This window comes from Natrix helvetica, assembly GCF_964273705.1.
Source record: "Natrix helvetica genome assembly, chromosome: 5".
Lineage (NCBI taxonomy): Eukaryota > Metazoa > Chordata > Lepidosauria > Squamata > Natricidae > Natrix > Natrix helvetica.
This window is the reverse complement of record NC_138551.1, coordinates 28260867-28275303: the sequence shown is the minus strand read 5'-3', so window position 1 is coordinate 28275303 and position 14437 is coordinate 28260867. Positions and strand designations below refer to the sequence as shown.

The window sequence follows — 14437 nt, the reverse complement described above, 5'->3', positions numbered from 1 at the left end:
TCTTTCCTCCTCTCCCACCGTAGTCACATGCTTTCTTTCCTCTTTCCCTCTTACTTGTCTATCCTTCCTTCCACACTCCCTTCCTCCTTCCCTTCCTTCCTGCCTCCCTTCCAGTTCCCTCCTTCCTCTTTCCCCCTGCCTGCCTGCCTTCTTTCCCTCCTGCTTATCTATGCTTCCTTCCTTCCTTGCACCTCCCTCCCTTCTGCCTGCCTGCCTTCTTTCCTCTTTCCCTATCCTCCTATCCTTCCTTTCTCCCTCCCTCCTTCCCTGCCTCCCTTCCAGTTCCATTCTTCCCTCCTTCCTTCTGCCTCCTTCCTGCCTGCTTGCCTTCTTTCCTCTTTCCCTCTTACTTGTCTATCCTTCCTTCCACCCTCCCTTCTTCCTTCCCTTCCGTCCTGCCTCCCTTCCAGTTCCCTCCTTCCTCTTTCCCCCTGCCTGCCTGCCTTCTTTCCTCTTTCCCTATCCTCCTATCCTTCCTTTCTCCCTCCCTCCTTCCCTGCCTCCCTTCCAGTTCCATTCTTCCCTCCTTCCTTCTGCCTCCTTCCTGCCTGCTTGCCTTCTTTCCTCTTTCCCTCTTACTTGTCTATCCTTCCTTCCACCCTCCCTTCCTCCTTCCCTTCCTTCCTGCCTCCCTTCCAGTTCCCTCCTTCCTCTTTCCCCCTGCCTGCCTGCCTTCTTTCCTCTTTCCCTATCCTCCTATCCTTCCTTTCTCCCTCCCTCCTTCCCTGCCTCCCTTCCAGTTCCATTCTTCCCTCCTTCCTTCTGCCTCCTTCCTGCCTGCTTGCCTTCTTTCCTCTTTCCCTCTTGCTTGTCTATCCTTACTCCCTCCTCCCTTTCTTCCCTCCCTCCCTGCCAGCAGCTCCTCCAGCATCCCAGCTGGAAGCAGCAGCACAACAGTCGCCGTTACCAGGGGCGAAGGGGTGGGGGTGGCAAGATCGGGCGACCGCCGCCCCTTTGTCCCTTCCCCAACAGCGGCTGTTGCGCTTCCGCTTCCAGACGGAATGCTGGCGGTGGAGCTGCTGGGGGGGAGGCGAGCTACCTGCATAAAGACGCCGCCGAGGGCATGGCAGAATATATCCCGGCTTGAAGTGGCAGCGCTGGGGACTGCTCAGAGACTCATCAGAGCCGCGGGCTGGAGCTGTGCAAAAAGTCTGCTTGGGCTGGGTGGGGGGGGGGGGAAGGGAGGGAAGCCTGGGACAGCCATGCTTCCCTCCCTCCCACCCCCGGCCGAGCAGGCTTCTTGAACAGCTCCAGCCCGCGGTTCCAATGAAAATCCACAGTGCGAAGTGCTGCCACTTCCAGGCGGGATATATTATGCCTCGCCCACGCCGCCGCCGCCGTTGCACCCAGATGGAAAGGGAGCCTTCGCGCCCCCCTTTACGGAGCCTCGCGCCCCCCCAGGGGGGCGCGCCCCACTATTTGAGAACCGCTGGGCTATAGGAATGTGAGGAGCTTGATCAACATGATTGAATCTGTCTAACAAGGACAAAAACGATTAATTTAAATGCTAATATTTTAATGAATAGTTTTGTTTTATTAACTTTAGTAGAGGCATGCTTTAGCTAATCCTATAACCTCATAATAAAGTAATGCCTCTTTCCATGTTAAGCATTTAGACAATATAAAGTAGGTTTTAAATACAATGGGCTTACTAAATGTATATGAAGCAAATGTTTAGTAAACTTAAAGCTTAGATTTGTCCATTTCCTATTAACTTTATATCTTTCCTCTATCAATTTCCTTGAAATTATTTGGCCCGGTTGGATCTATTGTTCTTTGCCATTTTGCTCAGGTGCTTAAAAAAGAACACATTTACACTATAAGTATAGGGATGCCGTGGGTCAGGGGCTAAGACGCTGAGCTTGTCGATCAGAAAGGTCGCAGTTGGGCGGTTTGAATCCCTAGTGCTGCATAATCGAGTGAGCTCCCGTTATTTGTTCCAGCTTCTGCCAACCTAGCATTTCGAAAGCATGTAAAAATGCAAGTAGAAAAATAGGGACCCCCTTTGGTGGGAAGGTAACAGCATTCTGTGCGCATTCGGCATTTAGTCATGCCAGCCACATGACTACAGAGACATCTTTGGACAGCGCTGGTTCTTCGTCTTTGAAATTGAGATGAGCACTGCCCCCTAGAGTCAGGAACGAGTAGCACAGTGATGGCGAAACTTTTTTGGCTCCCATGCCAAAAGCGGGGGTAGCGCAGGGGGAGTTGTGTGCGGGCATGCCATACCCATAATACTATGCATGTGCCCTCGACCAGCACACACATCCCCCCCGCCGCTTTTGGCGTGGTTTTTTCGCCCTCCCCAGGATCCAGAGGCTTTCTAGGAGCCTGGGGAGGGCAAAATAAGCCCCCCCTGGATGCCCTCCGGAGGTCTTAGGAGCTTCCCTGAAGCCACTAAAGGCCTCAGGAGCTTCCCTGAAGCCTTCGGAGGGCAAAAAGCGGATCTACGGGGAACCCAGATGTTTGGGAATGGTGACTTCCGGTTTGTCCGTAGGGCTGATTTTCGACCTCTTGAGCCTTCAGGAGACTTCCCTGAAGGCTCCGGAGGGCAAAAACTGGCCCTATGAGCAAACCAGAAGTCGGTTTTTCGTGCTCGAGAGGCTTCAAGGAAGTTTCCGGGGGGTGAAAAACACCTCAAAAGAAGGTCGAAGTCAGCTGGACAAGCACGCACATGCTTGCTGTCTAGCTGACAGGACAACGCCTCATGTGTCCTAACAAATGGCTCCATGTGCCACCTGTGCACACGTGCCATAGGTTCGCCATCACGGAACTAGCACATGTGCGAGAGGAACTTTTGCCTTTACCTTACACCATCAGTATATATGTCCCTGAGTCATATGCTACTTTTCTGGTGTCTCTCTATCTCATCTCCTCAGCAAATTCATTGGTAGAGAGTGTGCAGCCAATATGCAAATATGTCCTTCCAGTGTGTGTGTGTGTTTGCGCGCGTTACCTTTCCTTGCTATTTGAAACTATTTTTTTTTCTTTTTAAACTTTTATTTAAAGAGCTATAGATACATATAATACACCTATGTAAATTATATTTTATTTGAATTTGACTTCTGGCCTTATAAACAATTCAATCACTTAAAAAAAATAAAAACCAATTAAATAAAATGCAAACACATGCTATACATTTTTAAATTTTTGAGTAAAAATAAGCACACATGGTTTTTCATGTAACAAAAATCTAATGAAAATTATATAAAGTAACAGAGATAACATATGTTTGTCTTCTGTTCCTCCTCCTTACAGCCTGCCCAGGCTCTAATCTTACCACACATTTGTGAATATTTGCAAGGTTCTTGTCTTTCTTGCTATCACATGCCCACCACCGATCTGCCAATCTTCACACACTGATCCATAAGCCTACATACCTCCCTCAGTAATCCAAAGCTTTTAGAATTTTAATATAAGAAATACCCATTTTAAGAATGGATTTTGCCCCACTTCTCAAATTTCACATTCTTGGTCCATCCTTGAAATTTCTGGGGTGTCATATAATTTGAGAACTCTTGCTCTAGTAGAATTAAATCAACACCTTAATGTATCGGGGAATCGAGAATAATATCCTTCCCAGGGCAATTTTATACATATGGAAGCCATAATAAAAACTTTCCAGAATACCTTTGGTTGGCCAGAGCTCCAGTAGTCTCTAACATCGGTAAAGGGAACTGACAGCAGAGAAGTTAACTATGGTTGAGACATTGACAGATTATTTCGGTATCATTACTTGTCAGTTGCTGTTTGTATAATGAAGTAGCTTTATGAGTTAGGTTAAGCAAATGGACTATCTATATATTTTTTAAAAAGTATGAGTTACAAAAATATATTAATTTAAGCATTCATTTCAGGTGAAGAGGAATGGCTTATCTCAGACCATCAGCCAAGAAGAAAGAAAAAGGCAAGAGGTAAGTGTTATAATAATTAATTCAATTATTAATATATGCCTTTCTAGTACTTTTGTTTTATAAAGAGAGTAAGTTCTAGTTCTCTTTTTCTTCCAACTAAATTACAATAGCATTCTTTTTATCCAAGCTTTCTGAAATTGTATTGTCCCTTATAGAGTGGGGACACATTTACTGATAAAAAATGATTGTATAAATATAAATTTGTATATTATATAAATTCATATATAGCATAAATAATATGTAGTTTTCGAGGTATGTTAATGATGGAAAGAAAATCCTTAGCCCATGTAAAGTAGTAAAGTAAGTAGAAATAATCAGTGTATATTAGTGACTTTTCTCATAACCAATTCTGTTTCTGCGAGTTTTGACATATTTTTGATAATTTTGGAATTGCAAAGATAAAAGGGGTTAATAGTAAAGTTTACGTCATTGACTCAAACAACAACAGAAGTAGAAAAGCTAAAGATGGGAGCAAAATCAAAATTTTAAAAATGCCAAATCCTTAAAGGCGAGAAAAAATATTTTGCTAACATGGTGTAAAGAGATTAATTTAGGCTGTACAGCTTTTTGCTTTTCAGCTCTAAACGTCAAATCTAGTCAGTTATTATTAAGACCTCCAGGAGCAGTAGTGTTTAGTAACTTGGATAGCGTTAATTTTTTGGTAAATATTCTGCTGGAGTATTCTTGTGACTGCAATGCAAAACTGTACCATAGGTCTGACAGGAGGAATAATTTTCTCTGGGAAATCTTTCATGAGACACACAATCAGATACATCCATATAAATATGACAATATAGTTAGCTGTGATCCAAAGCTGTGCTAAGATATCTCTTTATACTCCCTTTACCATATCTATGTATATTGATCTAATATTCAGTAAAATGTATTTAAAATGTGTTTCATCAGTAATAGCAGAAGGTAGTATGTCAAGAGAAAGAGCTCTGATGTTTGCCATTTGTTATAGTTTGGCATGCAGCCCATTTGGACTAGAGGTATGTGGAAATAATTTCCTCCCTGTTTTGTGACTTTGCTCATGAGCTTGCATTGGATCTCTAATCTTTCTATCGTATTAGTATGAGGAGTGATCCTAAAATTTGTTATTTTCTCCTCCTCAGCCCTCTATAGAGGCTTCTGCTGCCTTCTGGATGAGTTTGGAAAACTCTCCTCCAGCTCCTTTTGGTCTTGACTGCACTCAAGAGAACTGTTCCTCAGAATAGTCCTGACAATTCAATGAGAGATCATAAGGAAGGACCTAAAGAGCATTCTGAGTGTAAGTGAAGTCAGATTTTTAAGCTGCATAAAGTCAGAATGTCCAAAGAAAGAGGGAGCATTAACCTTTTAAATTAAACTCTGCTGTGAATAAAGTGTGAAAGAAGCAACTCATTCTAAAATGATAGCTGTCAAGGAAAAAGTTGTAGTTGATGCAGTTCTCTTCAGCTGCAGTCCAAATCAAAGGAGCTCAAGGTTGGGAAATGATTCAAACTAAAGAGGGAAAAAGGGAAAAGTCTCTTGGATTGGCTCGAGTACAATTTTATACATGGTAAAGTAGGAGGTGCCAAAGGTAAAGGTGATGGTGGTTACAAATATTTTGTGGTTTAAGATGGGTGTGAAACCCATGGCAGTTTGTGAGGTCTGTGGCTTAGCTGTTAGATCACTTGGCTTTTTTAATAAGCTGATTAAAACAAATCTTAGGGTTAATATTACATGGTGAAGCCGATTTACATGTTGGTAAGAAAGATTCCCCAAATATACAACTGTTCCATTGGACAGGAATGTTGAGAAGTCTCTCACTCTAATATAAACTGTATGTAACCTAGACTGCTTTAAAAAATAAAGTATACCCTGTTTCCCTGGAATTAAGACCTCCCTGGATGATAAGCCCAATCAGGCTTTTGAGCGCATGTGCTAAAATAAGCCCTCCCCTAAAATATTTAAACTCATATGCAGCTGGTCCCTTCCATTTCCTGTGGGGGGAAGGGGGGGAACATGCCCCATGCACCCTTCATGCAGCTGCCATGCACACGGAACGGCCTCGCGGACGCTGTCCAGCAAACGCTAGCTACCGCGCCCATTCTCTTAGTGGCATCCACAAAAAGAGCGGCAGGCCCAGTGATGCTAGGGCTGGCAAGAGTGTGCCAGAAACAGAACTTCTAGCCCTCTCTGGATCAACTGATCCGCGGACCACGGGCTGAGGTTAAGGGACCTCCTGCACCCCAAAAATAATAAGACCTCCCTGAATATAAGGCCAAGCACTTATTTCAGGAGTCAAAAGAAAAGAAGACCCTGTCTTATTTTCAAAGAAACACGGTAAAATATATGCATGTAAATACAGTTTATACTTTGATGCCGTTTCACTTGTTTTACTGATTAGTTTAAGATTTATACATTTTGTACATAATGATTTATCTTGAATGTTATTGTTGCAATTTATAAATTTAACCTGTGTGATAATGCAAGCCAAGGAGAAATAATCTGGCCTTAGATAGCTCTTAAAATGTATCTGCTATAGACAAGCCTTTCTAATCTTAAATATAATTACTACAGTGGACCTAAGCACCAGCTTTTAAAAATGTGCCTACTGTTTTAAAGCCCTTTTAATTATAAATGCAAGTACTTCTTCAGTGCCATATGCAAAGCTTCAGTGCACATTTCATCTCTAAATACTTCTGACAACTGTTCATCAGCTGTCAGGCTTTAAACATCTGTGTGCATTGAAGTTACACAGATGAGCTGAAACTACATTTTGGAGTGTCACTCATGAAGATTGTTATTTGTCTTGAGTAAGAAATAAGAATTGGAAAATACGTTATCATTCTTCAATTCCAATTAGCATCAGTAGGTTATATGCATGAGCTCAAAGACTCCTTGTTCTGTTTTTTTAAAAAACTAATTGTTTGGAAGTTTTCTGAAATCCTTTGAAAAGCTGTTTTTATTATCTGCTTGGCTCACAAGCAGATATAACTATCTCATTTTCACTTTCAAATCTGGGATGCCTAGTCTTGGATTTCTCAGCTTTGAAGGAATCAATTAGGGCTGTCATCAGGACGGAGAACAAAGAATCTTTAAATAGTCTTGAAGATGAGTTCTCTGATGTCCTTTCTTTGAAAAAAAATCGGATCAGAACAAATTAGTCATGGAACATTGCTGCTCTCTTTAGGCAAATCCTTTCTTTATGACTGCAGTTAAGGCAACAAGATCAGCAGAAACATAGTTTTCAGAGCAAGATGATAGCAGGAATGTAAGTCATAGTGCGTCTGTTGCCTCCAGTCATATTATACAGATCTTCTTTATGTTCACTTGGTTGTTGATTAAGGACTTGAAAACAATTAACCAGCCTTCTCCAGAAGGCTGGACATTTTCCAGATATTTGGACTTTAATTCTCAGGGTTTCCAAGCCAGAATTTCACTGTGAGAGTCAAAACCACCCAGCTGAAGAATGCACAGATTGAGAAGAACGGAAATGCATGCATGCATGCTTGAAATGCTTACGGGCTTTATAGCTACAGAGCAGCTCACTGTGGACTTTCAACTCTCTGTTGAAGAACAGTGACAGTAGGGAACACCAGGATCTCAATCAGTATGCTAAATATTCATTGTAAAAACAACAACAACAATGAAAGAATGGGCTGCATAAAAGCTACATTAAAAGATATATTTTGGGGGAAACCAGAGAATCATATTGAAAGTGGTACAGCCATCATGTAAAAGGTAACTAATGCCCATTGAGGTAATAAAAACGTCCTGTTAGATAAAAGGGCTGTTTTTTAACATTCACATTCATTCATAAATGGGATTTTTTAATTAAGTACCTTGTACTTGCATGTAGGTCTGTTTTTGTGTGTGTCTGTGTACTCTTTTGAGTCAGTGTTGATGTCTGGTGATTGCCTGGACTAGTCCATGCAGTTTCTAGGAAAGATTTTTGGAAATGGTTTACCATTTCAGCTTCATATGGCTGAAAGAGAATAAATCATCCAGTTGCTTCATGCCTAAGGTAGAATTAGAACTTAGAGTCTTCTATTTTTTAGCCTAGTGTCTTAACCATTAAACCAAACCAATTCTTGTAAGTCCTTTGCACCCCCACCTTCACCAGAATTTGGACACTGCTGTTGTAACCAAATTTAAGAATAATTAAGTCAATCTCATATTCTTCTGTCTCTGCTGTTTACTTCTTTATCATTTTCCTTGTGTCAAACTGGATGTACATTGACCTGAATCATGAATAATAAGTTACAAAAATATTTGAGAGACAGTATATATATTCTGGATCTCCATCCTTTTCATATTCAGCCAACCTTCAATTAAAAAACAACAACATGATAGCAGATGAATCTGTGCAACTTTGCTGCTGATTTTACTATGAACTATTTTAATTTTGTAATAAATTAATAAAGTTTATTTTTGTTTTAAGTATATTGGACAATTCAATATTCAATAACGAACACATCTTATAAGGTCTGGGCTTGTCTTATTTTTGTTATTTTTGAGCTGAATTAACAGGATTTTTTAACAGTGTGTTACAATAATATAGATTTATTAAAAATGTATCCTGGATTATAAGAATATATTATAGTATCAAGAATGTATGATGACTTGGTAAATAAAAAATATAGCCAGTAGTGGATTGCTGATATTTGTGATTTCTTAATGCTTGATTTTTTTTTAATGTCTTAGGATTTTTCAAGAAATTTGACATTTTAATTTTTTTAATGAGGTTTTTTTCCTTTCCTTTTTGTTTTTATTTATATATATATATATATATATATATATATATATATATATATATATATATATATATATATATATATATATATATATATATATATATATATATATATATATATATATATAACATATATATATATATGTTGTATTTGTACTGATAAATAAATAAAGGGAGACTAGTATAGATCTATTTCTACTGGGATTCGAACCTGGGCTGTATATATCTTAGGCAGGAGTCTTAGCCACTAAGCCATAAAATGTATGAATAAACATACATGCATGCATGCATGCATACATACATATACATGCTACTGCATGGGAACAAATCTGTTATAAAACTGATATATTAAAATATATGAAAAAAGAAAGTCAGAAAATAAAGGACACTGGTCTGAAAATGTGATATAAGTCACATATTTATATGAAGCAGGGGTTGAAAGTAATATTTCAAGATCTGAAAGCAACAGTGCAGCCATCCAGTCTTCTGGCTCTTATTAGGAATGCTATTGTGTTGCCACTAGAATGGTGTAGATTGATTGATTGATTTTGCTTTTGAATTTTCCTTCTTTTAAAGCAGTGGTTCCCAATCTTTCTTGGCCATGCCCCACCTAAGCATCTCTAAAATTCTGAGCCCCCTTCCCCAGCGACATATAATTCTTACTTTACCCAAAAAGTGAACTCTACTCACGTGGTGGAAACCTAAAAGGCTCTTAACTTGGCTTAAACAAGGTTCAAATTGCCCCCATTAAAAATCAAATTGCCCCTCTGTGGGATGTAGGCCCCACATTGGGAACCATTGTAATTTAAAGGATGAGATTGTGATCCAGACCACAGAGTCAAATTGCTGACACTTGCTCTTTAAAAAAGCCCCAAAATCTAAAAAATGGTTGAAATATGCCACATTTTGATACCTAATCTACCTTAACTAACTCTTTTACATACTTCGTTCTTTCTATGTTTAATATATGTATTTATTGTGTCCTGATTTGGCCAAGCGGGAGAAAATATTTTTATTCACTCCTTTTCACTTAATTTTGCAGGTTTAATTTGCAGGGTTTTTTGTTTTAAACAAAGTGCATGTTAAGACAGTCCTAAAATTCATATTTGTATTTGTGCTTACTGTTGAAACATGTAAAGTATTATGTTTTAATTTATAGTTCAGAATAATTGTCCTGGATATTCAAAAATACTCTTGTGAAAATGTATTACTAGGAAATGATTTCTTGTATAAAATCAAAAGAAATAACTTTAGTTTTCTCTTTTACTCCCCCCCCCTCCCCCTCCCTGGATCATGCAGGCTATATTTGAAGTCATCTCTTCGGAACATTCATATCTTCTCAGTCTAGAAATTCTGATTCGGATGTTTAAGAATTCCAAGGAACTGAGTTCCACAATGACAAAGACAGAAAGCCATCATCTTTTCTCCAATATTGCAGATGTGTGTGAAGCAAGCAAGAAGTAAGTATTAAGCAGTCTTTATTAACCAGAGTTAGCGATATGCATCTGGTTGTTGCTTGCTTCCAGGAATTTTTAAATTTTTTCACGTTTATATTGTTGGCAAGTACATTGTTGCTATATTTCTTTAGACCAGGGGTTGGCTACCAGCGGCTCTGGAGCCACATGTGGCTCTTTCATCCCTCTGCTGCGGCTCCCTATCACCGGTCGGCTCCACCTTTGAGAGGGCTTTCAGTTAGGACAGGTAGAGAAAAAAGGACACCGCGCTAGGAGGAGACTCAATGATGGGGGAACTGGACTTCCGGTCAGCAGAGGAAAAAGGATGCTGCACTAGGAGGAGATTCCATGGTGGAGGAACCGGACTTTTGTGGCTCTTTGAGTGTTTAAGGTTGCTGACCCTGCTTTAGACAATGTAGTCGAAGGACAAATTTATGAAAGTGTGATTAAGTGGGTCAAATTTTGCAGTGTGAGCTTGTAAAGAAGTCAAGAATTGAATCAAAGGAGCTTTTAGCTATTTTCCATCTGCTATTAAGACGTATCAAAATCAATGGAGCTTAACCAAGCATGCCTGCTAGATAAAAGAATGTTCATGGGAATGATTTTCTTTTAAAAAAATTCTTAACATTTTTTACTGCTTGAAATCATATTATGTTGGCTATCTTTGCTATAAGATGTGCAATGACATTCATGAAGCATGCTGAATATTTGTTACACAGCTCCATTATAACAGATTTATATATGTGCTGTGTTAATCTTTTGGCAGACAGTGTAGTGCATAGTACAAATACTGTTGAAAGCTTTGACAGATTTCTTCAATTAAGGCGTTTCTGGTTGAGAATCATATCTTTTCTGGCCTTAAACCAAACAGCGTTTGCCAAACCCTTAAGAGATATGTGGGAATCATATGCGTAAAAGATTAACTCGTTAGTAGATACTATTGTAAGGTTGTGAATTTTATAAAAACTATTGATTTTAATTGTGGCGGATATTTCAGTGATTCTTTAATTTGTGGTCTAAATTATGTTTGTAAATTCTACAGATTTCTAATCATGTTTAGATTATTTTGTACTAGATCTTCTGAAATAGAATCAAAGTTACTATTTATCTGTTATTGATACATTGGCTGTACTATGCCAGAGCCAAGGTAAGGATATCAGAAGTTAAGAAAGAAATGCTCTTACATAAGAAAATATCATAGAGTAAACAGTATAACCTTGGGCATTGCCTAATCTAAGTGTTACTTGTACTGTTGTTTGTTTCTCTTGGCTGAAAATTCATACATTTGATGTCTTTGTCACCTAGAACAGTTGCATCATTGTGATTTATTAACCTGTTGTTTTATATTATAAGCTAGTGTATAAATACAGAAGTTTCTTTCTTTCTTGCTGTAACAGGGATATGTTCAGGTCTTTAATATCCATAAAACGTTTATAAGTAGCTGATTTGTTAATAACAAATCAATAGGTATTGATTTGATATTGAGCACATATAATCTTTTTCATATATTTGGTGAGGATATGGCAGTATTGTGGGATGTCCCAGGAATGTAGTCATAAAACTTTTAGGCCATTGAGTAGGGATATACAGTGCTGTTTACATGGATATCTTTTCCAACACACAAAAAGACCATTCATGTATTTATAGCTATTCAGTACTTTAATGATGTATTCTTTCTGTGAATGCATTTTCACAGTAGAATAATACGGGTTTCACAATTTTGTGTTTCTGGTGGTCTATTTCTGCAATGGATTCAGTTTCTTGTCATTCATAACTTGTTTCCCAATTCAGAATAAGCACTATGAGAAACCAAAGCCAGATTGTCTCCAGCAGAGAACTGTACACATCTGCTTACTATGGTATGCATAGGTCTTCAGGTTAACAATAAGTGTAAATTTACAAAAGTTATTATGTGTATAGAACTTCCTTGCTTACGTGAAGCAACTCTTAACTAGAACTAAATTTATTAATGTAGTTGTGTCGTCGGGCATCATTTCAGAGATACAGTAGTTCCTTACCAGTTTCCATAATGCCTTTAACAATGACAGAGTTTCTAGTATACTGCCTTCACTGTAAAAAAAATTTTAATTTTTTTTTAAAATATAAATTTAAAAATTTAAATAAATATTTAAATAAAAATATAACCCCGGTAGATCTATAGCAGTCACATTTCTAAAACCTGGCATGTAGGATGTGTAGACTTTTTATATCGACTGTATGTACAAAGAAAAGGCGAAAGTAATCACCATCCATCTGGCATTATTGGGAACGAAACATTCAGGAACTACTACATTATGTAACATTTCTGGTCACCAGAAGTAAGTAAAGTCCCACTTCAGCCTCATATGGTTTAAATGAGGAATAAAATAACCTAATTTAATTCAAACATTCGTTTTTCTGAAACAATTGTGTTTCCATTCAGCTTCTTCCAGTTGTTTGTTGAGTAACTCGTAAAATATGTTCATTCATTCTTTTTGAATGCGGTCTCAGCTGTAGTCAATTTACTGTTCACCTTCCATCCAGAGAGACAAATCTCAAAATAAGGAAAAAAAGGTGTTAATGGTTTTCAGACAATTAGGTCAAGGTTCTACGTAGCGTATGTAAGGACAGGCTGTCTAGCAACCAGTTGTTTGTATGGAAAGACAATTAAGGATCTCTTTGCTTTTAGTTAACAAATTGTGATTAAATTTGTGATTAAATCTTCAAAAATGTTGTGTTCATTTCAGGTTCTTCACAGAGCTTGAGGAAAGGCATCAAAGTAACATCTTCATAGATGATATCAGTGATATTGTAGAAAAGCATACTGCATCAACTTTTGACCCTTATATAAAATATTGCACAAATGAAGTCTATCAACAGCGGACGCTTCAAAAACTGTTGTAAGTAGTGGAAACTACTATCACTGGAATTGCTTGGGGAAAATGATGTTATGAATCATGTGTAAATTTGATTTTTGAAAAATAAATGTTTCAGGCATACTAATTGAAGGAGACAATAAACTTGAGATTTTAATTTTGCTCAAGTGATTCCCCACAGGGTTAATGTATTTCAATATTTCTAAATTGTCCTTTAACTATAGGCATCCCGCCACCTGTCAGAAATAGTGTAGGGTCTCCTCCTTGAGCAGGGGATTGGACTAGATGACCTACAAGGTCCCTTCCAACTCTGTTAATCTGTTAATCATGGATAAACTATTAATATAATTGTAGATAAAACTAAAAAAAAACCCGTTTCAGTCACAATTGTTATTAAAATGTTTTGGTTAATTTTCTATTTAAAAATCTTAACTGAAAAGTTTGCCATATTAGTACTGAACTTATTCTAGGAAAAAAATAGATTCAGAATAGATAACTTATAGTAGCTTCACAATAATTGTGTTTTTGCAATGTCTCTTGACTTAAAGACATGTGAAAGAGCCTCTGTGGTAACTAATCATTTTCTTTGAGTTGAAAAACCATAAGCAACAGTTTTATGGATATTACTGCATCTTAATAGAAGATTTGTAGGACAGTCTTATGAATTTTGGGCAAAACCCTATATATGAGTGATTATTGGTATTAGTTTTTATGTTTTCAAGAAAGCTATTGGCAAACATTTTTTTTCAGACAAAGGCTTTTAAATAGATCACCTTTATATTTAATGTTGTTTATAAAATTGTTGCTCTTTTGGACAGAGCTACCAATCCATCCTTCAAGGAAGTATTATCGCGGATTGAAACTCAAGAAGAGTGTAGGAATTTACCAATGATCTCCTTCCTCATTCTCCCAATGCAAAGGGTTACCCGGCTTCCACTGCTGATGGATGTAAGAGCAGCTTATTTTTAATTGTCTGTTCTATTTATGATTGCATTTATATATGTAATTCTGATGTGATAATTTATAATTATGTAATCACTTATTTGCTTATCCAGCATATAAACTGCTGAATTGTCAGTAATTAATTTAGAATTGGTCGAGGAGAAACCTGGGAAATACTTTTGCTGGGGCAAGTAAACATTCTGCTAGGGTATTTAATTTTCTGTGGGATTATAAAGTATAGAGCCTTATAATCCTTTTTTGTCCTTTCCTGCTGGTTGACTTTAATAGGACTATTTAGTGCTATTTTATTTTCAGAAGATTATATTTTGCACAAGTGCTGCAACAATTCTTATAAAACCTTTAGAAGAATTTTAGGCTTAAGAATGTGGAAAATCATTTCTTAAAGTGTTATAGGCTAAAACACAATTTAGTCATGCTTAAACCTATTGTCACAATGCCATAGTACCTTATAATATTTATTTAGTTTATATGCCTGACTTTAAATATGATTCAGGGCGGCATGCACAATTAAAGCACAAAATCCAATCATTA

General features: G+C 37.8%; 1 protein-coding gene across 6 annotated transcripts in view; it reads left to right on the top strand.

Moving 5' to 3' along the window:
- The window catches only part of ARHGEF26 (Rho guanine nucleotide exchange factor 26), a 48964-nt gene that overhangs the window by 16347 nt on the left and 18180 nt on the right, over window positions 1-14437 (top strand). For all 6 annotated transcript variants that reach the window (XR_014175584.1, XM_081955616.1, XM_081955615.1 and 3 more), the window contains exons 5-8: window positions 3858-3914; window positions 9934-10094; window positions 12815-12967; window positions 13762-13891. Coding sequence is in view for 5 of the 6 variants with exons in the window: in XM_081955616.1 (XP_081811742.1) it covers window positions 3858-3914; window positions 9934-10094; window positions 12815-12967; window positions 13762-13891 (501 nt within the window). In the remaining variant the exon portion in view is untranslated. The remainder of the gene's footprint in view (window positions 1-3857; window positions 3915-9933; window positions 10095-12814; window positions 12968-13761; window positions 13892-14437) is intronic.